Source organism: Kwoniella shivajii, chromosome 9 (genome assembly GCF_035658355.1).
Source record: "Kwoniella shivajii chromosome 9, complete sequence".
NCBI lineage: Eukaryota > Fungi > Basidiomycota > Tremellomycetes > Tremellales > Cryptococcaceae > Kwoniella > Kwoniella shivajii.
In genome coordinates, this window is record NC_085916.1 from 278468 (window position 1) to 301612 (window position 23145).

The window sequence follows — 23145 nt, forward strand, 5'->3', positions numbered from 1 at the left end:
GATACTTTTTGTAGAGGATCTCAGAAGGTCAAGGTGTCGATTGATACATTATGCGTGAGCATCGCGTTAACCGCTGGTAGTGAGGTTTTCTCGTCGGATTTGAGCGACACTGGAATTATCGGTATCATTCCGATCAATAATCCTATCGAACTGGTCCAGCTTGGATTGACATTCGCATTTATACGGAACTTTGCACTCATGTCAACTCCTGCGTCACTGTATGAGCAAGGCAGTTAACCACGATATGAGATGCATCGTATGTCGGCGGTATGTCGGCGGTATCCAGGCCGTATGGTGAAGACAGACATATGTCAGTCGGCAGGAAGAAAGAGCATGACGGCAGACTGACCGGCAGATAGTGAGCGGTTCTATACCGATAGACCTAAGGCCTCCTTCATATTCTGTTACCAGAGTCAGACTGGAGTACACTATCTCTGATATCCACTCTTGACCGTACAAGGTGTAAAAACATCGCCTACCTATAAATCATCGATCACCTTCGCGTCTACATAGATAATCGCAAAATCGTTTCTTCTACTTCACTTGCAAACACAAAGGAGATCATGTCAGTTGTTAAGAGTGTTAAGTTGAATGATGGGATCGAGGTTCCGGTTATAGCTTTTGGAATAGGTCTGTCAATCTTCTTTTCCGCAATTTCTACCTCTTTTGATATCTCTTCTCTTCTTACTTTGATTGACTTACACCATATGCTTTAATAACGACTTGGGCTGACTGGTTTATGATTTGAAATTCATTGAAACACATTACAGGTACAGCTCTAGCGAAGATTGATACGTTCTCTTACGTCGAATCAGCTCTCAAACATGGATACAGACATTTCGATTGTGCATGGCATTATAGGAATGGGGAATACACTGGTAAGGCGATGAGGGAGAGTGGTATTCCGCGAGAAGAAGTACGTCGCGATTTCTTATGTTTCAGGTTCTCAAGGAAGATTTCAGTCGGAGATGGTCGAGTGCTAGTATGATTAGAAAGGGTCGTTATTCGGCTTCTTTCGAAAGTTTGGACGGTTTCATGATATTCCCACTGGGAGATGACTGATGTCCAGCAGGGGTTCAACGTGATGCTTTGGAGATTAACGTATATATATATGTATATTCCGCAGATCTTCATTTCGGCTAAAATCGGTGATTTTGAAGGTGATCCTTCTGAATTCAATGCCAACCAATTTACAGAGACTTTGTTGAAAGACGTGAGTCGATCATTAATCATATCACTCCTGACAAGTCTTACAGTTTGCTGGAGAATTGGTAGAGTTGAGCTCACGGTTATGTGTGCTCTCGATGACAGCTTGGTGTAGACTATGTGGATTTGTTGATGGTGCGTTGTTTGTTCGTTTTCTGTCGTGTTCACCAGAGTTCTGACTTTGAATCACTCTAGCTGCACGCCGATATCTTGGTCGGATCAGTAACAGAAGCGTGGAAGCAAATGGAAACGCTCAAAGAAAGGGGATTAGCTCGTTCAATTGGAGTTTCGAATTTCTCCACTGAATCACTCGAAAAGATACTGAAGATATGCAAAGTACTTATTGACCCCATTTTACCTCATTCGTCAGAACCCAGTACTGACGATACATGTCGTTGATAGATCACACCATCTGTAAATCAAATTGAATTTCATCCCTACTCATTACCGACCTATCTACCTACTTTGATCCCGCTATGTAAAGAGCATGGTATCAAAATAGCTGCTTATGGATCATTGATGTCGATTACCAGACATCAAGGGGGCCCAGTTGATCAGGTCGTTAAGCTTATCTCTGAAGAAAGGGGTTTTGGCCAGAGTGAAGGTCAAATATTATTGAAATGGGCTCAACAAATCAATGGTGGTATAGTGATTACGTGCGTATCTCATTCTCCAGAATCTTGAATAGGTCTTTCAAGCTGAAGCTGATCTCTTGTTCAATCTGGGAGGACAGGACGACCACTAAAGAATCAAGAATGGCGGAACAGATCAAACCGTTCTTGGACACTCCGTCGTATACCGATTTATCGCAAGAACATATCAGAGATATATCAGATGCTGGTGCCAGTGCTCCATTCAGAAATTGGGGTACGAATTGGCCTTATTTCGTGAGTGAACAAATGCAATTCCTGGATCCTCTACGTTTACTGCCAGCCGGAATATCAGAGCAGAAACGAATAGAGAATAAGAGCTGACAAGTGGTATATGATAGATGAAAGGTGAGGGAGGGATAGAAGCTTGTGCACCCAATGCTACACATCTGAACAAAGCGGATATCTAATAGTGCAAAGGAATAGGGTGAAGGGGACGTAACATAGTTCAATCCTGATGTTATTGCCAAGATCTAAGATACAGAATGCTTCATGATCACTTCATTCGGATGCATTCAATCCTATACGAGTGTATGTCCATTGTGAATATTGAGATGAGATGTTGATCCGAAAATAGAACACATCTCTCGCATAATTGAATCAAATTTAAGGCACAAGGTGACGCAGGTCAAAATGAAAATAATAAGTTAATGCAGAAACAAGCATTAAGCGAGGTATCAAAATAGTCTCGAAATTTTTTTCACTACTCGTACTCGTAATATCACCCAAACTTAGTAACCTCAGATGTGGGACGTACTCGTATTACGCAGCATGCATATGTATTCGTTCCGCTTAGTATCAGACACTCCTTGACAAACTGCAACACCTGAAGATAGTCAGAGAAAGACGTAACAAGATAAGCAAGCGAAGTACCTTGACTTTCGGGTAAATTATCTTTTCAGCACATTACTCGAAAAGACCTCACTGAAATACAAGATACATATCATCTTACCTCAGCAGTTATAGCTTTATTACATTGTTCTACAACCTCGTACATTGGTCATATCCTTCTTACAGAAAAACAGTCACCTGTATTCACCTCCATCAGCCCATTAAGGACGCCCAATCACCATGTCCGCATCGGAGTCGTCCACGGCGGCTAATCAGCCTCTGAAAGGACCATATTCCACACAAGCAGTGGAAGAATCTATCAAGAGAGAACAGATTGGTTTAGGTCCATATGCTTCGAGACCTCAAGGGGGACCGGTCACAGGCGAGATAGTTGCTCCGGTCAAGCATTTCGGACTGCTGAGTTTGGGTAAGCACCCAATCTCATCCAACTTATAACCCCATTCCTACAATCACAACAAGAGCGAATAACCCGCTGACTGTATATCTCCCTCTGGAATAGTCGGCCTCGCCTATGCTATTCTTAATTCTTGGACAGCAATGGCAGCTTCTCTTTCAATTGCATTACCTTCTGGTGGTCCAACAGCTGTTATATGGGGTATCGTACCTTCATTCATCGGAAATTTAGCTATGGCAGCTTCAATGGCTGAAATATGTCATGTATATCCCACTTCTGGAGGACAGTATCACTGGGCAGCGATCCTCTCACCAGCTCACATGGCTCCTGTAAGTCCAACTCTGTTAACTCACCTGAAAACAAATTATCTCCTTTTTGGTGTTCTGACAAACAAGGCTAATATTATGCATGTGTTTTGATCTCATCTAGGCAATCTCTTGGATTTGCGGTTGGTTCGCTGTCGCTGGGTGGTGGGCATTAACAGCTACTGCAGGATCTTTAGCCGGATCTTTGATCACTGGTGTAATCGCTTTACTTCACCCAAATTATGAAGTCGAAAGATGGCATATCTTCTTGATCTACATCGCATATTCTCTTGGTGCATGTGCTTTAAACATCTTCGGTCTAAGATTATTACCCAAAATCAATCAAACTGCTATTTTCTGGTAAGCCCTATTTGTTGCATAGCCAAAAACACTTGTAAACATCCTCTGATCGATGGTGTACTTTACAGGTCTCTGACTGGTGCGGTCATCATTATCATCGTTTGTCTAGCTACTGCTTCTCCGGATTTCCAATCAGGAGATTTCGTTTTCAAAACCTATATCAATGAGACCGGATGGAATAACGGTGTAGCTTGGCTCCTCGGACTTCTCCAAAGTGAGTCTAAACGTTCAGGCCGTCCGCCTTCCTTTCTCATCTTATGGTCTATCGATCCACGCAATTGATAACTTGAGCTATGCTGATTGCTTTGGAATAGGTTCATTCGGTCTTACAGGTTATGATGCCGTTTCTCACATGGTAGAAGAGATGGATAATCCTCATATCAATGCTCCCAAAACCATGATTTTGGCGGTCTGTATTGGAGCTTCGTCATCTTTCATCTTCTTGATTTGTTTATTATTCGGTATCAAGGATGTGGATGTAGTCAACAGTTCTGCAGCTGGAGCTTTATTAGAAAGTATGTATCAAGCTACTGGATCAAAAGCAGGAGCTGTCTGTCTTCAAGTAAGTGGTCAGCCGTTAATGAAATCTCACCCTTTCCTACCTACCCAGCCAGCATCATGCCCTAGCTGGAATCTACGTATCGTGATCCCTCTGGAAGCCGACGCTGATATATCCTTGATCTACTATTAGATATTCCCAATCATTGCCATGGCATTTACCGCTCAAGGCTTACTTACAGCTTCTTCTCGAATGTCATATGCTTTCGCTCGAGACCGTGGACTTCCCTTTTCTCGCATCTTCTCCATCATGAATCGAAATGGAGTCCCAATCCCTTCAGTCATTCTTACCACTAGTTTGGTAATCATTTTCGGTTGTATCTACTTGGGTTCATCGGCTGCTTTGAACGCTATCTTATCAAGTTCAGTCGTGTTCTTGAATATCTCATATTCAATTCCGGGTGAGTGATACCTTTGATGAACGAGATTGAGGTATGCAAATTCTCAATTAAGAAAAACGGCTGATACGGTGATATTAGTACTCCTTGTGGTTTGTCGAGGACGACAAATCCTTCGGCCTCCTTCTCTTCCCGCACCTACCTGGACTCTCGGTCCAATTTTAGGTCCAATCTGTAATTTCGTAAGTCCCCCTTGATTTCGATACCGACAAGCAGAACGATCAGACAGCTAATGGATATGAACAGACCGGTTTGGCATTTACACTTCTCACTACTGTTTTCTTCCTTTTCCCACCAGATTTGCCTGTCACTGGAGAAAATATGAATTACGCGGTCGCAGTGTTATTCTTCGTCTGTAAGTGATGTTTCCCGAACTCGACTTTGACTTTGACTTTGACTTTGTACCATTCGTGAAGCTGATTCGACTTGTCATAGTCATCGTTTCCATGATCACATGGGTAGTCGATGGCCGAAAGCATTTCATCGGTCCAAGGGATTTGGGTGCATTACTTGAATTAGCAAGAAGTGAAGTTGATCGTACTTCTTTTACTCATCCTCATGCTCATGCTCAAGCCCAAGCTCAAGCTCAAAGTGGCCATCCAATGAGTACGATTGAACAAAATCCGGTAGAGCCCAAAGGTGCCCGGACTGGGCTCTGATCACAAAGCGAATCAATAGGGGATACATGATATTATAAACATATATAATTCAGATACAATGATGTTCTCAATGCATTTTAATCTTGTCCCTGTCGGCGATCACCGCTGTTTGCGTCATTTTTACACTGATTTCGTGAAAAACAATTTTGAAATTTACAAGTTTGAAGAACTGATGCGACCGTAGAAGATGTATCTATCACCTGTCTATGTTTGCATATGATCCTATACAAGTAAGATCCCTTGTAGTGTTAGCCCTCATTATGCCGGAAGTGACACCACCAGAAGATACGAATATGAAGCCTTCTGATCCAGATTCAGATGCTGAGTTAGAAGCAGCCATAGAAGTGGAACCTGAAGTTGAAACAGTTCCTCCTGAGGATATCAGTAGTATCAACAAAGATGACAGGAATGGGTCCGCACACGCACCAGCAGTAGCAGCATCCGGTCCATCAACGAGCTCACCATTCAAACTACCTCCAAATCCAAGTATCCCTCAAGATTTATCGATTATCATGGAAATGGTGAATCAGAATCAAGTAGTCGGATCATTACCTCCCGTTTCTATGACAGCTGCAGAAAAGAGAAAATTGGTAGAAGAGAGTTTGAAAGATCGTGTTGTCAAAGCAGAGCAACATGCTCAGCCAATCTCCAATGTAGCAGAAGGAAACGAGAACGATTCGGATACGGATTCTGATTCTTCGAGTGAATTCGTTTCATCATCTGAAGATGAAGATGAAGACGAAGACGGGAGAAAACTAAAAAATGTGACGGAATCGATCGATGTACCTATGAACGAACAAGATCACACACAGCTAAAGAAAGAATTAGATGATTTCGTCGATGTACAAGCTGAAGCAAACCAAGATCCAGCTGAGTTTGAGGAAGATTCAGAATATACATCGTCTGAAGAAGAAGAAGGAGGAGGTGGTGGTGATGAATCGTTCCCTGGATTGAATCAAATGGGATTCGAATTCATGGAAGATGATGAAGATATCTCTGGACCATCAACTTCTGGACCTATAACTTCAATACATGAAGCCCCATTGCCAGCTGTACCTCAACCTCCCCTGGAGAAATTACCACAAGGTGAAGGTGTAAGTTTAGCTGGAGACGTGATTTCTTGGATGAGGGAGAAGAAAGTTGAAGCTTGGTTAGAGAAACGAGCTTCTACTTTGGAACAGGAGCAAGAGAAACAAATGCCTATTGAAGAAAAGATTGATTCAGCCATCAAGGAAAATCAGAAAGAAACATCGAATGATGAAGAAGGTGAAGTCTCAGAAGAGACGATACCGGCAATCACTGTTACTTCCTCGAGGTCCAATATTGCAGAACATAAATTCACGTCGGCAGGTACGGTTGTTGTCAGGGCTATGCAATCAAGACCTGGAGCAGCTGATGAGGGATGGCTGGAAGAGGGAAGTGTGTTATGTTGGGAAGATGGAAGGGTGTTAGGAACAGTAAGTTCAGTCCCTTCCCTTTTTCGGTGTTTTGCTTTCCCCCAATATCGAGCGTGCGCATCGTCGCTGATTCATCTTCGCGATTTAGGTACACGAAACTTTCGGTCCATTGACTTCACCATTCTATACAATCCGATTACCACCTCCTCCATTCCCTTATCCTGCTTCTTCATCACTCTCACCAGGTACCCGTCTATTCTATCCATTGAATCCATCTTATCGATCGTTCGTGAATATGCTCGCTGTTCGTGATCCACGATTCAAAGGTTCAGATGCATCTAATCTCTATGATGAAGAAATTGGTGAAGAAGAGATGGAATGGTCAGATGATGAATTGGAAATGGAAGCTAAACGAAGGAGGAAAGCCAGGAAAGGTTCAAAAGCACCTTCAAACGCAAATATGAGTTCAAAGGGAAAGGGAAAGGAGACTCCGAAGAGTAATTTGACAGGACATGGATTACCTAACAGGCCTCATTTCGACTATCATGATTCCAATGATCAAGCCGAATCCGATACTGCAAGTTTATACGGTGAAGCTGATAATGTCAATGATCAAGATTGGGAAAGAATGTCAGATAATGCAAGTGTTACCAGTACGAGAAGTAGAGCATTACCTGCTCCATACGAACTTGATGACCTGGATTCGCCTCAAATACAACCGTCGGCAGGTGCAAGAGGTGGAGGAGGAAGAGGAAGAGGTCAAGGAAGAGAAAGAGGTTCAGGTCGAGATAGAGGAAGAGGAAGAGGAAGAGGTAGAGGAGGTAAAGGTGGATCAAGAGGTGGTGCTGGTGGAGGTGGGACAAGTGGAGATGGAAGAAGAAATGCAAATACGTCAAATAATAACAATAATGGTATCGATAATCGTCAAAGTTTCCCTCTTCCTCCAAATCCCTTACATCATCAACAAGAACAACAGTATCATCCCCACGCTCAATCTCAAGGTTTCAATCAACATTCATACATGTCTCAACAACAATCATATCTTCCACAATCACAACAGCCTTTCTACCCACCACAAAACTACAATACTCAACAATCGTTCAATCCTCACTTCCAACAATCGCAACAATCACAATCACAATCACAATCATATCCAAACTCTCACAATCAACCATTCCAGCAACAATACAACAACAATGAAGCATATGAACCTAATCAACCTTCATCAGGAATGCCTTCTTACTCACAGCAACAACCTGCGTATACCCAACAATTATTCCCGCAAGTACCACAGCAACAGCAACAGCAACCAAGCTTCCCTCCTCAAGTCGGGGGTGTTCCAGCAATAAATCCCAGATTCGCTGCTCAGTATACTCAAATGATGGGAAATCAGACCCAACCACAACAACAACAACCTCAATCACCAGCGCAAGGACAAGGACAGGGATATGGATATGGATACGGATGGCAGAACCAATATAGCGAATAAACAGATTATACCATTTCAATCACTGTAGTTATACATGCATTTGATCATCGTTATCGTCATGTAATCGCTCAAGTGATTGTCCTTTTATGCTTCTTACACACAGGTTCAATTTCCAATTAATCTAAACCCTTTCGACTCAATATCGATCTAATCTCCCGGTGCTGTTCAAACCATGCTGGAAAATCAGCGTCCTTCAAAGGAATGCCTTGTTCCTTGATTTCAAGTAAGAAATTTGCCAACACGATCAGGGCGCCATCTGTATTGAAATGTTCTCTGTCAGGGCTTCCACACAGCTATATCAGACGGGCTTATCGACTCACATCTGTACAAGTAGTTGATAGCTCTGGTAGATTGAGCTTTGTATTTAGAAGATCCAGGTTCCGTGGCATCTACTTGTAACTTGAAGCTAAAGAAGCCATATCAACGATTGCTTCCAATGCGTTTTGAACATGTCCACTCACTCGTATACTGCCTTCCTGAGATTTTGGACACCCTCCATGACATTTATAGCCCGATCTGTAATCTTCTTGGCTTCTGCTCATGTATGAAGGATTAGTACTGTTCCCGGGCTGATATAACATGACTCACCTTTTCCGTGCGACATGACGGTAACCAGTTGAAGGATGGTTTTGTATTCACCTAGCGATGGATGAGAGGCGTCAGCTTTGGAAGATCGGCTTTGTGGGAATCTGAACGTACCTTTCAGATATTGATTTGTTTCTGGCATCGGCTCTTCGTCATCGAAGTCATCATCCGAAGAATCTAAATCCAGCACCTCGTTGTCCGAAGCAACGGTAGCGATAAGACAAGCGACTGTCATTCCAGTAGTAGTCCTCCCCCTGCCCATCTGACAGTTAAACCTACCATGTTATTTATCAGTTTACTGGGGCTGGTTCGTGAAACATTTTGAGGTTCACTCACACAAAGTCTGTACCTTGCTGTAATCCTTCGGCGATCCTCTTGACGAGGACTTGCAAAGAGACCGGTAAGGGAGCCTGTTCATCGGTCTATATACAACGTCAACATCAGCCATCTGTTGCTTGTCTCCTACGATGCCGAACATCTTTCAGAAAAAAGCTTACAATGGCTACTCTGACATAATCTACCTTGTAGCCTTCTGCTACGACACCCTCATACAGCTCTTTGGGTGTCATCACTTCGCTCTCCTCTAAGGTCTCCCAAATAGGGATGATATCGTATACGCCGGGTTTGGTTTCCACTTCGTCGTGTAACAGTAAGCGACCGTTTCCCTGTCGAAGTTCTCGAATAACGTCTTTCTTGAGAGCGACCTCCATACGTTCGACTACAGCCGCTGTGACTCCAGTTGTCCTAAGGATGCATTCAGCTTGTACATTCAAGGAATCAGAATCAGCCTGTAGACTCACTCGATGTTTGTGACTGGTTTATCAATCAATCGTAGCACGTGTGGTCGAGATTTGACATACTGGACGCAGTGACATTTAGCTGATATGTCTGGTCTTAAAGCCAAATTAGCTCACCAGCACAGGTTCTTCTCGCAGAGAGGTCCAAGTGACCTTTCTCTTGCCGTTAGGTCCAGCTTCCATCTTGTCCAAAGCGTTTCGTAGCCTGAATAGGAGTTCATCAGCTATATGTTGTGAACAGTAACCCGTTGGTAACTTACCCGGCAGAAGATGGCATCCTATCGAAACCTGTCAGCTCGATGATATGTGATGATGTCAAGCCTAGGTACTTACCCGGTACCATACACATAATGATGATCGTCGTCTCGCTGCTTCGTCTGTTCTTCATCAATCAAGTCCGATTCTAGAGCAAGCGGGAGTCTTCTGTAATTGGCCGCCCCTTCCACTCGTCTACATGACTGTCAGCATCCAGCTACAGCTTCTAACAACATCAAATAGCTCACTCCGGTAAACTCTGTTTCTGCAATCCTGAAAAGAAGTCTGACTTCAAGATCTGTATGGTCGCGTCAGCTTCTGGTTTTACTAGTCCGGGACATGTACTTACAGTCTGAGCAGATAGAATAGCACCTGATCGATTAGCAACTACCTGTGTGACTTCGTCCGGCAGCTATTGAACCTTGCGCCATTAGCGAGGGCAATGCAGATTCGAGTATGCGACGACAGCTTACGGCCATGCCATCTGCAGGTTCCATCCTCTCTATAGGAGCCAGACTCTTCAGTCCACCCTCTTCCAATTCCTTCTCGAGGGTTTTGAAGACTGATTTAACGATAAGCCATCATTACAGTTTACGGCAGATGGCAAACTTACCTGGTCGATGTTTTACGAAAGATTCGAAAGAATAAGGATTTTCTTGATCTGGTGCTCGATCATCCAAATACGCTTGAAAAAGGATCAAGTGGAGGTACCTCTTGAGGTGGTACAGACCTTAGTGATACTTATGTCAGCTGAACCCTTTCCTCGAGGTTTAAGATTGGTACCTTACCTTTCTCAGTCAGTTTCTGTTTGATCTTCGGATCTTGAGCCTCTTGAGCTTTTTGACGGGTGTCCTCTATGGCTTCTCGAAGATTGAATTGGGTTGCTGTGGCATCAATAGCTTCATCGACAGCCTACATATCCTTCATCAGTCTAGCGGCCTTTCTTCCTGCACATGAACATAGTGTCACAACTTACCTGCTTGACGTCCAGACCATGCCTGATTACCCTCAAGCAAGAATTGATTACCTGCCAGCTGGTCCTGGGAGCGTTGGTGATATGTTTTCTCAACATCTGCGGTTTTGGTTTTGAGGGTGTGCTGGGAGTTGAATAAGAGGTGGAGGCTACCTTACCGGATTGAAGCCATTGATGGATAAGAAGAACGATGACAGCTGTTGTGGAGCTTCTACCTCTCCCCAATTGGTCGTTCAGAATGATAGCCGACTTGGAAAGGTCGGTTCTCATACAGAGATCCAAAAGCTCGGTTATATCGTGGAACTAATATATCATCAGCTTATGAGAAGTCTGCAGGAAATGATGGATGTCGACCTACATCAGGAGAAGATTCAGAGGTGATAGGGATCCTGATGAAATGCAACTGAATGTTGGTCGATGCGACCGCTACATCGTCCATCACTTCTCTGAGAGAAGCCACATCCATCGCATTCAGGCTCTCCCAGACAGGTACTACTTCTCCATCAGGTGTTTCGGTATGAAGTAAGACTCTTCCCTGGAATTGATCGATTTCAGCTATCACATCGCTCTTGAGCCTCTGCTCTAGCACCTCGAGCCTTGATGATGATACGCCGGTATAATCTCGCATGTTTCGTAAAGCTGTCCCGTCCCGACGAAGACAATATGGCGAACCTGGGAGGAGCCAGACCGATTCAGCTATGCTCACTCGACCTCTGCACTGCAACTATGTGGCCGCTCACCATTTATGATCACTAAGGGCTCTTCCCTCAGGCAAACCCATATTACGTTGTGGATATGTGGAGACTTCTGGTGGACAGTTTGTAGTATTGTCGATATAGCATCCTGAGTCGGTTGACCTGTAGCATAGATCGTACTTCCTTTGATCTTTCGGAAACCGGTAGCCCCTCTTACACCTTCCGTGGATGAAGCGGATTTTGTCAACCAGAGATCGGATTTCTGCAGATGGACTTGTAGTCAGTACATGCCATCTATCGCGCTGGTTCTGCGGGAAGACTGGCCGACCTACAAGCAGGGTTCTTCATGGAGCAAACCTGTTAGCTTGTACGGCACTTCGAAGAATAGTATAGTACATACGAGGCACGAAGCATGATGCCGCTTCTATTGGTGACCACATGTTCTGCCCATTCGTCGCCTAGTACCTTACCTCCTTGCATCTCCAGATCATGTCTAGCGCTGATACCTTTCTCTGCAAGCTCAGATGAACGAGAAATGAGACTGAGATCGTTTACAGGGGCAAAGGCAAACAGACGATTGCCGCCACTTCGACGCATGACTTTTATTTGGCTATATAATCCCAAATTGTAGTTAGTTTGGCTGGTCCCAGCTAGACAGGCGGATGAAGGAGGTACTCACTTCCAAATTTCAGGTCGCCTCTGTAGATTGCGTCATCAGCCGCGATTTCAATAACTATTTAGGCTTTGAAAGCTGACTTACCTTTAGCCAGGAAGAGAACGTTACACCTGTGGTTCCAGCGTTCTCCTCATCTACATAGGAGGCGAATACGATGAGATCGAAATATTGTTCGAGCTGACTCCAGATCAGCTTTCTATGGTGTGTGAGGTCAGGAAAAGCTCGACTCACCGCGCGGAGTGCCTTGTCCAGATAGACCTGTCTATTCTTATCGTCCATTGACGACACACTATACTTGATTCGGTGCTCTATCACGTTTTCCCTAAGATTGATCACAGCATCGCCTACACGCAACCTTATTAGCTGAGTTGGCAAACGCCGAATTGTTGGTAAACCCTGACTTACATGCATCGATGACAGCATCCACCAGCCTCTTCATCTGCTTTCCGTGATCCAAACTTGATAGTAAAGACATGACGATCTGGTAACTCCCCATGTGGGCTTTCCGCAGCTGTTCAAGCAACGCGGGCTGGGAAGTAAGCAGGTCGATTGCAGTTGACGGATGCTTGGAAGGTAAATCTATCCAAAAGCATACTTAGTCAGGCGATGCGTTGCACGGCATACGAATCACTCACTTCGATCCAGGACACGAGTCACTTTGAGCAGACTCTTGTTGAGCGATTGCTGAATATTAGCTTGTTCAAGGAATTGCGCTGCTTGAGGCATTTGTGAAGGCTAGAGGCCTTTAGTGCAAGAATACAAGGTGAACGGGATAAAAGAAGCTTACTGTTGCAACTCCGGAAGCGGTAGCCGAAGAGAAAGGATCATCTAATTCTTGCAACAAAAGCTGTTTCCGCCTGATGAGCATCGCGGCACACATTGCGAACGTAGCTATACGACTGTCAGCTACGTGTGAATTCGACTTTTCGATGCAGCAAGCAGCTTACTTCGAACAACTCCCATACCACAATTGAATACCAAGGCGGTTGAGAGGGGATCGACGTTTTTCAGTACTGAAACGTATGCGTCTAGGTAGTTGTGCTAGTATACATCAGCTACGGAGCTATTCATGCCACCATCGACAGGCAGCTTACTTCGATAGGAGTATCCGGAGCGATTGGTATTCTATAGTAATCGACCCTGTAACCGAGATTTTTCATATCCTCCCATACTTCTTTGGGGGTTCTCAACGAGTCTTCGTCTATGCTGACCCAGGTAGGAATTATGGTCCCACCAGTAATTTCCTCGTGAGTCAGGAGCATCCCGCCATATTTCCTTGACTCATCTAGAATGTCTAGTTTGAGTCTTCTTTCGATATCTTCCAAGTTATCTGCTCTGTCAGAGAGAGCGAGAGTCTGGTATGGTGTAGATGCATCTCTCAGGACATAAGGACGGCCGTTACTATGATCATTAATGTCACTACATGTGATATAAAGGAAGGCACTGGGATCTCACAATAGACTTACCAATACACTTAATACATGAAGATAGGGTTAGCTGGTTTTCAGGCCCAGTGCCGGAGTAGAGTATTCTCACCTAATGTTTCTTCTCGCGTACTGAACCAGATGGCTCTTCCATCTTCCTCTCCCTCGCCTGAGCTAAGCGTTCTTACCATGGTAGAAGACACCACTCTGGAAGAAGGCTGTGAGCTTCCATTGGTGCTCTCAAGTCCTGGTGTCGAAGGTCCTGCCGGTACCGAAGCTCGTCTCGATTTGACTCTTCGAATAGGTCGATATGGTTGACAGGCTAAAAGGGTTAGAATAGATTTCAATCCTGCTTCTGTGGGTTGAGCGACCTAGATCCGGTACAATGTAAGCTTCTGGCATCGAGCTTTTCAGAATCATGTTGGAGGCTTACCCCAAAGACGTTCAAAGATTCTTCATCTGGTGCTCGAAAATTTGGTGCCCCTTGTATGGTCAGCTCTAGATCCATAGCTCTTCCAGTAGGATAGTGATCTGCATTAATATCACATGTAAGTGTTTGATTCTTTTTCATTACTTCTTTCGATTTGCTGACTGAATGTTGCTGACCTGTCTTTAGGATATATCTGTTGCCCAAAAGGAAGAGAATCAGTTTATTGGCCAGGTCATCTCGCTTATATGCATATGTGAAAGAATGAAGAAGATATTTGTTGCAAGGATACACTCACCCTCTTCCTAGAACTCCACCCGAGCGACGTTTGACGACTCCATCAACTTCATTTTTGAGCTTGTCTTGTAAGCCTAATATCCTTCCTTTACCTTTTTCATTCAACCCTTTCAACCCAGGAAACGAAAAAGCATTCTTGTTGGAAATTGAAGCTGCTTCTGAAGCAGCTGCTGATGATCTCCTCGGATGAGTTCTTGGCACGCTACTAGATGATAGAGGCGTTGATAAGGGCGATGGTCGTACAGGTTGAAATGCTTGTGGTATTGCTGGTGGTGATCTCGGTGATGTTGGTGCCGTCATGCTTGATCCAGGAGTATTGCAAAGATGGACTGATCAAGAACAGAAGAGAGTGGAATTAAAACACTTGTTGAATCCTCTTGTTCACAGTGTCTGCCTCTAGAGAGAATTCAAGCAAGAACACGAAGACTAATACTTTGTGGTATCAATGATGATGTTGAAAGGATGAATGAATGATAAACGTTTTCTCATGTTCCGGTATAAACGGGGGAAAGATGAAGAAAGCGTTCATGGAAAAACACAAACAGCGGGGCACCACTGATCTCGGGGATCGCTGCTTTTCTATGCGTTTAACCGAGAAAAGGCGTCGATGGGGTCAAAGAAAGATAAGAACAGTTGCTCAACCGATGTTCATTCATGACTACTCCTCGAGTAGGATCCGTTTGCCGCAACCTGATTGTCGTGCACTGGACTTCCAGTACTTAACCATCGATCGTTATCGGTACTCAGGAACATGCTAATTCGTATCGCTTGCATGACCGGGGCAGTGTCCAAGATCAGATGCAGATGTCACTTGGTATTCAAGCTAATCAGAACACAATTGCGGGATTCCGAACCATGTTCTCTTTGACGCCACTTTGGGTGCACGTACGGTCCTTGAGTAAAGGTCAAGCGAGTAGCCAATCAACGAAGAAGTCTCTCTCATACGTTTCTGGATCCGGCACATCGATGACGATTAGCATCATCAAGCCCGGAAGGATAACACCAATTATAGCGCACAAACGATGGCAATTGGTATCTGGAGGAGCGAGGCAATACTGTGAACTAGGAGTTGCCGACCAGAAATATCAGCAGATCCGTGCACGTCGCTTCTGTGACTCTTGGCTTGACTCATTGAAGTGGCGCCGAACTGGATTTTCATTTCTTCGTCCTATTTCGATTTACTTTTTCTACTTTCATCCCTTAGCAGCGTGCGAATCGTATCACCTCTTCGTCAGCGCTGATTGCGGTATGTGAAGCAGTCAGAATATAATTGTCATTATCAAAATACGTTAAGTTATAGTCCTCTTTCTCATTGCATACACCTCCCAGCTTTGTCTCGCATTTCAGCGCTATGCCTTCTCGCTGGACGGGCAGCTCTGAGATACCTCTCAAACCGGGCGTTATCGAGCATGAGGGTAATGACTCCAAAGGATACAATGACAATGGATGGGGAAGTGAGTCTCAGCTTTGCAGCAGCACCCTGCATGCCCGTATCAGCTGAATCAGATTGCTCAGAGCCAAGTCGTTTTCCAAGAGGACAAACCGAAATCACTCCAGCTCGATCTTCAGATTTCTCCATTCAAGCGAACACCTTTGAAGGACGAGAAGAGACTAATGTATCTTCCATGAGTACGTGCAGATTCTCGGCTTATCGATGTATGTGCCGGAAACGACCGTGAAGCTGATTTAATACTCAAAACTCACTATCCTCCTCTGGAGGAATAGGAACCATACGGCATGATGAACCTCGATCAAATGAGACGCATGTGCCTCCCAGAGCAGCGTTCCCCCTTCCAGATAGACCCGTCACCAAAAAGCATAGTTCCCCACAGTGTGATGGACCGTCATTCGAATTTCATACTTGGTTCCCATCAAGACCGGATCAACAACAAATTCTCATAATCTCTTCTGACAACGAAGGGTACTATATCCCTGCAATGGCAGCTAGACAACTTTCTTCGTCAATCAGATCTAATTCCCATTCTGGATATATCATCAATGAGGCTCAGGTATTCAAATGGGACAAAGCCAATTGCGATTCCATTACTTTGATATTAACTGTCCTTCTCGCCCCTCAGAGATTCCACGGTTCCAATCCTATCTCAATGATTAAACTTCTTCCTGAAGCGTTGAAAGTATCCCGTCAATACGGTATATCAACTTTTTTCCAAAATTTCATTATGGTATTAGAGAAACTTCAAGGGTCTTCACCTTTAGTTATGTATGGTGCATTCGCCATCAATGGAGATTTACCTTCTGCTAAAAGGTATTCAAGAATTACTATTCGTTCAACTCTGTTGAATAATCTGCCACCATCTCTCGAATCCATATTGAGAGTTCACGCTCCGCGATACTTGAAAGACTTGGAGAGATTACATGGACAATGGTCAATGGCCTATAATGATTTATATCGTTGTTTCGCTTTTGATCTTAACGTGAATATCAAATTAGAAGGTTTTGGATCAAAGTGCAAAAAACGTTTCGCGAGAGGATGTGAAGGGTATATCATTTCAAATAAATCTTTTTCTGCACTTAGAATCAAAGCGGCTGATGCTGCTTCAGCTTCAGCCAGAGGTGGAGGATATAGAGAGATGAATTCGATTATCGAACAAGCCATCAATCAAGCTGTTAAATGTGACACCTGCTCTCATAGATTCATCAATGCTTTTGGAGCTGTCATGAGAAGAGTTTTAGGTGATTTACAGGATTCAATTTAGGAAAAAGTGTGATTTTGGCGAGAAAAGAGCTGCTAAGCGCAGCTAGACGTATAGTTTGTATATTCTGCTACCACTTTACAGCTTCGGTCGACTTTCCTGGCCGTTTGTCACTGTCTGCGAATGAGTGTACTAGTAGGTGTATTAGATCGAAGATTTCTTTTCCGATTCGAGGTCGAGTAACATCTGTACCAAAGAGTATACCGATTACTCTATCGTCGCGAAACCCCAAATACTTCATGTATATTATGACGCTACCACACTTATCGAACAAAGCTATTCATATTTGTCGCTCGTGTCTCATCTAAACATGCTGCCGTGTACCAACGGGTCCCATCAATCTCAGTAGGGATACATGAGTCGACTGAAATTATGATATTGCATATCGCATATTCACAGATACAACCGGACACTATGTAATGATTATGTGGGTTTATTTAAATGTATCAGAATTGTAGTAGGCAAAGACAAGGGAAGATGCAAATTTTACAGTTGTCAACAGAATGCGATGATGTTAACTATAAGCGACTATAAGCGCGGCTGAAGGAGGTAAGAGAATATACAGGATAAAACAGAACAATGCAAAAGTATGAGTTAATGAATCAGTCGGACGGGAGCTTAATCAGCATTGGATGAAACAAACCTATAGAGGCAAGAAACAAATCAGCTCAAAAGAAAGCTTCGTTAACGATAGGAAGGGAAAAAATAGCACTCACATTAATTCTTGGAATTTATCCCACATATCTTTATCCCCAACTAACTTTCTACTCAGCTTGATATAATTCGGTATAGTCAAATCTGACATTTTCCAAGGTGTTATCCTCTTCAAAGCTTTCTCGAATTTACTTTTCTTTTTCTGTATTTCCGCGTCTCCTTTGACTGTCTCAGAGTTATCATCGAATAAGCTATCGTCGAATTCAGGTAAGAGATGTAGTGGTATAGGAAGAGGTTGGACACTTTGATCTGTTTGAATTTGTGATTCATTTCCATTTCCGTTTCCGTTTCCAGGATTGGGGAGTAACATATCTTTTTTATAAGTCGTATATTCAATCTCCCAATTTGGTGTCTCACTTTGTTTACTCAGTCTCGGTAAGTAGAATTGAGTATAACCTAATGGGGATAATGCTCTATTTGATCTTGAAGGTGATTGCTTAGAATAATATCTTGGTTTGCGTTTGAACACGCAATGTGGTTTATCTTCATTTTCCACTTTGTTGCAATCATCTTTCGGTTTTTTACCATGTCGATGTCCTGGTCTTCTGTCTTTCTTCTTCGTTATTTCCACGTCGTCATCCTCCTCATATTCAGCTTCGTCACCAAGCTCCTCCTCGTCGTCTTCCAGAAGGGAACCATTGTGATGTGGCTGATAGAAATAATCTTCATTCCTCTCGTCACCCAATCCCGAGATGTTGTATCTATTTCAGCCGTATCAGCTTACAATACCTCACATAGGATATCCTGCTCTTGGAGAGGATTGATGTATGTGAAACAGTCTCAAGGTTTTTGCATGAATGTATAAAATCAGGACTTACGAGAATACTCTGACGCCAGGTAGATAAGTGGGAATGACACTGGCAGCCACATTGATAGCTACGTAATCTTTGAGTTTCAGGTTTTTCCCAGATGGCATATCTTGGAAATCTTTCTTCAGTTCTTCTTTCAGCGTATCTCCTCCTCCAAAAGTGATCACTCTTCCATCAGATGAGAATCTTGTTTCTAGCGAAGGCAGAGAAGATAAGTTCGCAGTGAGTGGTGAGAAGTTCTTCTTTGATCTAGCTTTTGATTTCGGTCTGGCCACTGGTGTAGATTCAAGCTCGTCAACATCTATGAAAAAGAAATGGTCGATGTTCCTATAAGCGATTCTGTCAGCTTAGGGTGTGCGAACTTGTTCACTCTACATCGCGCGATGTCGAGCTCTGTCGCATCACAGTGTAGATAGCAATTACTCTTACACTAGTCACACTTACATGTGTCCGAATAAATGTCCAACGATCGTATCTTGATATCTTAATGCCAAATCACCATATCGCAGGTCTAGCGTGCGAAAGACCATCAGTAAGCATATTTCCAAAGAGAGTGACATCGCTCGTTAAAGAAATGATAAGTGAAGCCAAACTCACAACAATTATCATAATAGTAACCCATATGAGGAGGTACATGACCTGTTAACCAAACTTGCATTCCTCTATCCCTAAAATTAGATAATTGAACATCTAACCAATCCATCTCTAGAGCTCCTGGATCATTCGAATGATCTCCACATCCATCCACCACTAAACTCGACGACATTCAATGTTATATCAGACAACTGTACTGTATAGGCGAGGGATTAGAACAGCTTACGTGTATTCGAGTCATACCAGAACAAGGTGTTCAACGAAATGACAGCTAATCTATCTGGAATCACTTCGGAAGAATAATATGCTCCTCTTTCGAAAACATGTGCGAAATCAGGTGGGATGAATTTACCCCATATACTAAAGCACGTTATAGCTTTAGCTGTTATTCGAGAGTGAAGTTCCCCTCTCATCCACCCTAGGGGGAAAACGGGGTTCGACTCACTGTAAGAATTCTTCTGTCAGTTTACTAGGTCCAGCCGCCATTACGTTATGTGGCCAGATATCGTTATTACCTATGCTGGGTACTATAGGTATATCGGTACCGAATGTATCTAACATTTTGGACACGATCATTCGATTCAGTTTGTAGATTTCACTTGTTGAACGAGGAAGTGATCGGTCTATGTCGTGTCTAAAATTACAGCAGCTTGGCTTAGCATGAGTAGACCGGAACGATGCGTTGCATTGATCTCACCTGGCATTATCACCTGTCCAAACTATGAAATCAACTTCGTCCTTCCATTCTTTCTTCAACCAATCAAAGGTGATATTGACGAGCGACATAGGTGTGTCACATTTCCTGAATGTCGTGTGAAGATAAGATTGAAAGTCAACGAGTGATTCTTACCATATGTGAACGAGAAAGCCAGCTACTCACGATACGGCTGTACCCCATTCACCAGCTAAATCAACACCATTTTTGTCCTTCTTTTTCTTCTCAACCTCCATCTCATCGTCATCGTCTACCTCATCCTCATCAATTCTTTCTGCTTGCTCAGCTACATGTTCAAGGGCCTTTCCTTTGCCCTTTTTACTTTTGTTCTTCCTGTGACAACCCGATTCAAATGTAGCGCCCGTTTTATAGTGAGGATCAGGATGTATGTCTGTTATATGTAGAAACCTTCCTTTGAGAGCTACATCATTCATTCATGTTAGCTGAATCACACACGCCAGGATACAACTAATTGGACTCACGTCTTCTCTTGGGCCTCAGACTAGAAGGTATGTCAGATGAATCATAAGGTGAGAGGGACGGCCCAAATACAGCTTGATCGGAAGCAGCGGCGGCGGATGCGGTGATTGCTAGACCTAACACACCGGCCAGGAGAATCGATCGCATCTTGACAACTGTTCCTTTCGCAGATCTTTGCGCTTTAGACAGGTCTGTCTTGACAACTGCCAGTCTTTTAAGCGCCGGGGTATATTGTGCAAAGTGTTCGCGTCGTGGGAAGAACGTCGGTCTGTATTAAGTCGTGTGAGCGTTTAGCGGGGGGATGTAAGATGTTCAATTGGATTAGCTCGTGATCCAACAACAACGAAGCACTGAATTGGATTGATTTCGGTCACTTGGTTTTTTCACGAACGTGTTAATAATTAAACTATAATCCGTCGAAAAAAGAGATCATCCTAACGTCATAAATGATCAAGGGTTCCAACCAGGCATGCGAACTCCCCTTTTGTCTTCCGGCATGAAGACTGCGCGCCTATCAACTGACAACATTGTCCATTCATTTATCTTCTTTTTATCTACTTTCGGCAGTTTGATAATTTTTGTTATCAATCAAGTCATCATACCGAGATCTCTTTTCCTCTTGGGCTCTTCAACATACGAATCGAAGTAGAGTACGACAGTCTGACATAGCAAAGAGAGCATACTTTGTTCACTCATCTTTCTTCTTCCTCTTGTAAGTTCATATCTCAACACTACTGACCACTCAATTGACCTTACATACATAACAAGGCTAACGTCTCCAATCGTCCACCATTTCAGAAGCTTCACCAACTGGCTTGATCACGGTCCTACTGGGACTATACACTAAAAATGGTGAGCCTTTTTTACTTTGCTGGTGTAGTTAAATCAGTGTAAAGTTCCACCTCAACATATCCCACCGTTGCTACTATACTATCCATCCGCTTCGAAAGCCATTATCAGTGTACGATCATACGCTAATTCTCACATCATCAGCTCCGTCGGCAAACACGAGAACGGCGGGAATACATCTACAAGAAATCACAGGAAACTCAAGAAAGAGCGATTTACGAGAGGAAACAGAAGATCAAAGATCTACTGGCTCAAGGGAAACAACTACCGACGGAATTAAGAAAAGAAGCTAGAACTTTGGGTGGTAAAGATTTGGTTTTAGATGAAGCTCAAGTTGGTGAGTCGATACAAGGACACGGGGATCCGTTGAAACGAGAGGATGTCAGGATTCGTAGCGGTTCTTACTAATTCTTTTTGATTCGGTTTAGACCCATCATCGCACATCGATGACGAGTATGCCAAAGTTGGTACTTATGATCCCAAGATCGTGATCACAACTTCACGATCACCTTCTTCTAGATTACTTCAGTTTTCAAAGGTGAGCCAGGTTTTTTCGCGAAATCTTGAAACAACGGCTTTTTCCACTAGAAGAAGGGTCTGACGTATTTCTCGTTGTTGATACTAGGAACTGCGATTAATATTCCCAAATTCCTATCGGCTGAACAGAGGAAACACGGTAATCAAAGATCTAGTCTCAGCATGTAATTCACAAGGTGTATCAGATCTAGTTGTCATACATGAACATAGAGGTGTACCTGATGCTTTAATCATATCACATCTCCCTCACGGTCCAACACTATCAATGACTTTACATAACGTCACTTTGAGACATGACGTTTCATCGAATTCGAATTCAACTGTATCTGAACAATACCCTCATTTGATTTTCGATCAATTTACAACTAAATTAGGTGAAAGAATTACTGGTATTTTAAAAGCTTTGTTCCCCGTACCGAAAGATGATTCCAAAAGAATAATGACTTTTAGAAATGAGAATGATTTCATATCTTTCAGGTGAGTTGTACACCGAAGTAGAATATATTAATACTCTATGACCTCCAGTCTTACAATCAATACTGATATCTGGATCGAACCTATAGACATCACGTGTTTGCTAAAACTGGTCATAAAGACGTTCAATTAGCTGAAGTTGGACCTAGGTTTGAAGCCAAACGTGAGTTTCAGGTCTGAACCCCTTATTCCTACTTTGACGATGACGTCCTTTTATACCGAATGGGAATGAGCTCATGTCGTCACATGCTACTTCACAGCATACGAGATCCGCCAAGGTACAATTGATCAGACGGAAGCAGACGTCGAATGGTTATTGAGACCTTACTTGAGAACTGCTAAAAAGAGAAATCAAATGTAATCCTGCAGTTTCGTATTTACTTCACGCTCTTCAATTGTTGTATCTATTTCATATTACCCAATTCGCATCCTCATACCAATCTCATTCGCATATCATTCACATACCATGCATATCATACGTTTGAATGTTACACTAATTCGTTTCACATTAAGTCTTCGGAAGCGCACAATAGGTCGTGAAGGGCGAAACGACCCTCTGTTATGGCGAGTGTTGTGGCGTACCTCACATTATTGCACATGCTGTCACATGACCGAGCAGCGATGAACCGATAGAACAGCCAGTTGTACATGTCATTTTATGAGTTTTGCATAAGACATGATCCTCCTCGTTCCCCTTCCCAAACGACATGAAACGGATATTCTTCACCTAGATCTGATTATTGTTATTGTAAATGTTAATTTAGTGAAGAGATCGATGCTATGAAATGGGACAAATGCGATTGTAGTGCTTATCAGAGCGTGAATGCTGAATGCTGAATGTGATGATGATTGATTGGAAAAT

General features: G+C 43.3%; 7 protein-coding genes across 7 annotated transcripts; 5 read left to right on the forward strand and 2 right to left on the reverse strand.

Moving 5' to 3' along the window:
- Positions 1–563: 563 nt before the first annotated feature.
- Positions 564–2266, forward strand: IL334_006429 (uncharacterized protein; the record flags this gene model as incomplete). The annotated part of the gene is made up of 8 exons (XM_062938131.1): positions 564–630; positions 771–916; positions 1127–1213; positions 1312–1341; positions 1402–1542; positions 1609–1862; positions 1940–2093; positions 2198–2266. 8 exons carry the CDS (start codon positions 564–566, stop codon positions 2264–2266), a joined length of 948 nt encoding a protein of 315 aa, XP_062794182.1.
- Positions 2267–2927: 661 nt separating this feature from the next.
- IL334_006430 (uncharacterized protein) lies at positions 2928–5382 on the forward strand (the record flags this gene model as incomplete). The annotated part of the gene is made up of 9 exons (XM_062938132.1): positions 2928–3114; positions 3208–3431; positions 3532–3767; positions 3836–3981; positions 4082–4329; positions 4459–4726; positions 4805–4905; positions 4970–5078; positions 5159–5382. 9 exons carry the CDS (start codon positions 2928–2930, stop codon positions 5380–5382), a joined length of 1743 nt encoding a protein of 580 aa, XP_062794183.1.
- Positions 5383–5642: 260 nt separating this feature from the next.
- IL334_006431 (uncharacterized protein) lies at positions 5643–8268 on the forward strand (the record flags this gene model as incomplete). Its single annotated transcript, XM_062938133.1, has 2 exons — positions 5643–6839; positions 6928–8268. 2 exons carry the CDS (start codon positions 5643–5645, stop codon positions 8266–8268), a joined length of 2538 nt encoding a protein of 845 aa, XP_062794184.1.
- A 116-nt stretch (positions 8269–8384) lies between these two features.
- On the reverse strand, positions 8385–14697 carry IL334_006432 (uncharacterized protein; the record flags this gene model as incomplete). The annotated part of the gene is made up of 34 exons (XM_062938134.1): positions 8385–8524; positions 8589–8674; positions 8730–8802; positions 8857–8907; positions 8968–9128; positions 9190–9275; positions 9351–9597; positions 9654–9712; positions 9768–9855; positions 9911–9928; positions 9984–10100; positions 10154–10203; positions 10255–10317; positions 10379–10467; positions 10519–10635; positions 10694–10817; positions 10882–11181; positions 11237–11550; positions 11619–11835; positions 11906–11915; positions 11974–12183; positions 12253–12272; positions 12334–12426; positions 12481–12593; positions 12655–12828; positions 12885–12984; positions 13037–13140; positions 13197–13290; positions 13344–13650; positions 13716–13722; positions 13786–14044; positions 14107–14204; positions 14280–14296; positions 14399–14697. The coding sequence occupies 34 exons, from the start codon at positions 14695–14697 to the stop codon at positions 8385–8387; spliced, it is 4305 nt and encodes a 1434-aa protein (XP_062794185.1).
- Positions 14698–15748: 1051 nt separating this feature from the next.
- Positions 15749–17114, forward strand: IL334_006433 (uncharacterized protein; the record flags this gene model as incomplete). Its single annotated transcript, XM_062938135.1, has 3 exons — positions 15749–15851; positions 15913–16026; positions 16123–17114. The coding sequence occupies 3 exons, from the start codon at positions 15749–15751 to the stop codon at positions 17112–17114; spliced, it is 1209 nt and encodes a 402-aa protein (XP_062794186.1).
- A 709-nt stretch (positions 17115–17823) lies between these two features.
- Positions 17824–20570, reverse strand: IL334_006434 (uncharacterized protein; the record flags this gene model as incomplete). Its single annotated transcript, XM_062938136.1, has 9 exons — positions 17824–18526; positions 18644–18961; positions 19079–19145; positions 19232–19384; positions 19455–19588; positions 19674–19862; positions 19926–20030; positions 20109–20364; positions 20426–20570. 9 exons carry the CDS (start codon positions 20568–20570, stop codon positions 17824–17826), a joined length of 2070 nt encoding a protein of 689 aa, XP_062794187.1.
- A 702-nt stretch (positions 20571–21272) lies between these two features.
- Positions 21273–22644, forward strand: IL334_006435 (uncharacterized protein; the record flags this gene model as incomplete). The annotated part of the gene is made up of 6 exons (XM_062938137.1): positions 21273–21275; positions 21417–21609; positions 21701–21810; positions 21898–22286; positions 22373–22446; positions 22544–22644. 6 exons carry the CDS (start codon positions 21273–21275, stop codon positions 22642–22644), a joined length of 870 nt encoding a protein of 289 aa, XP_062794188.1.
- Between the last annotated feature and the right edge of the window lie 501 nt (positions 22645–23145).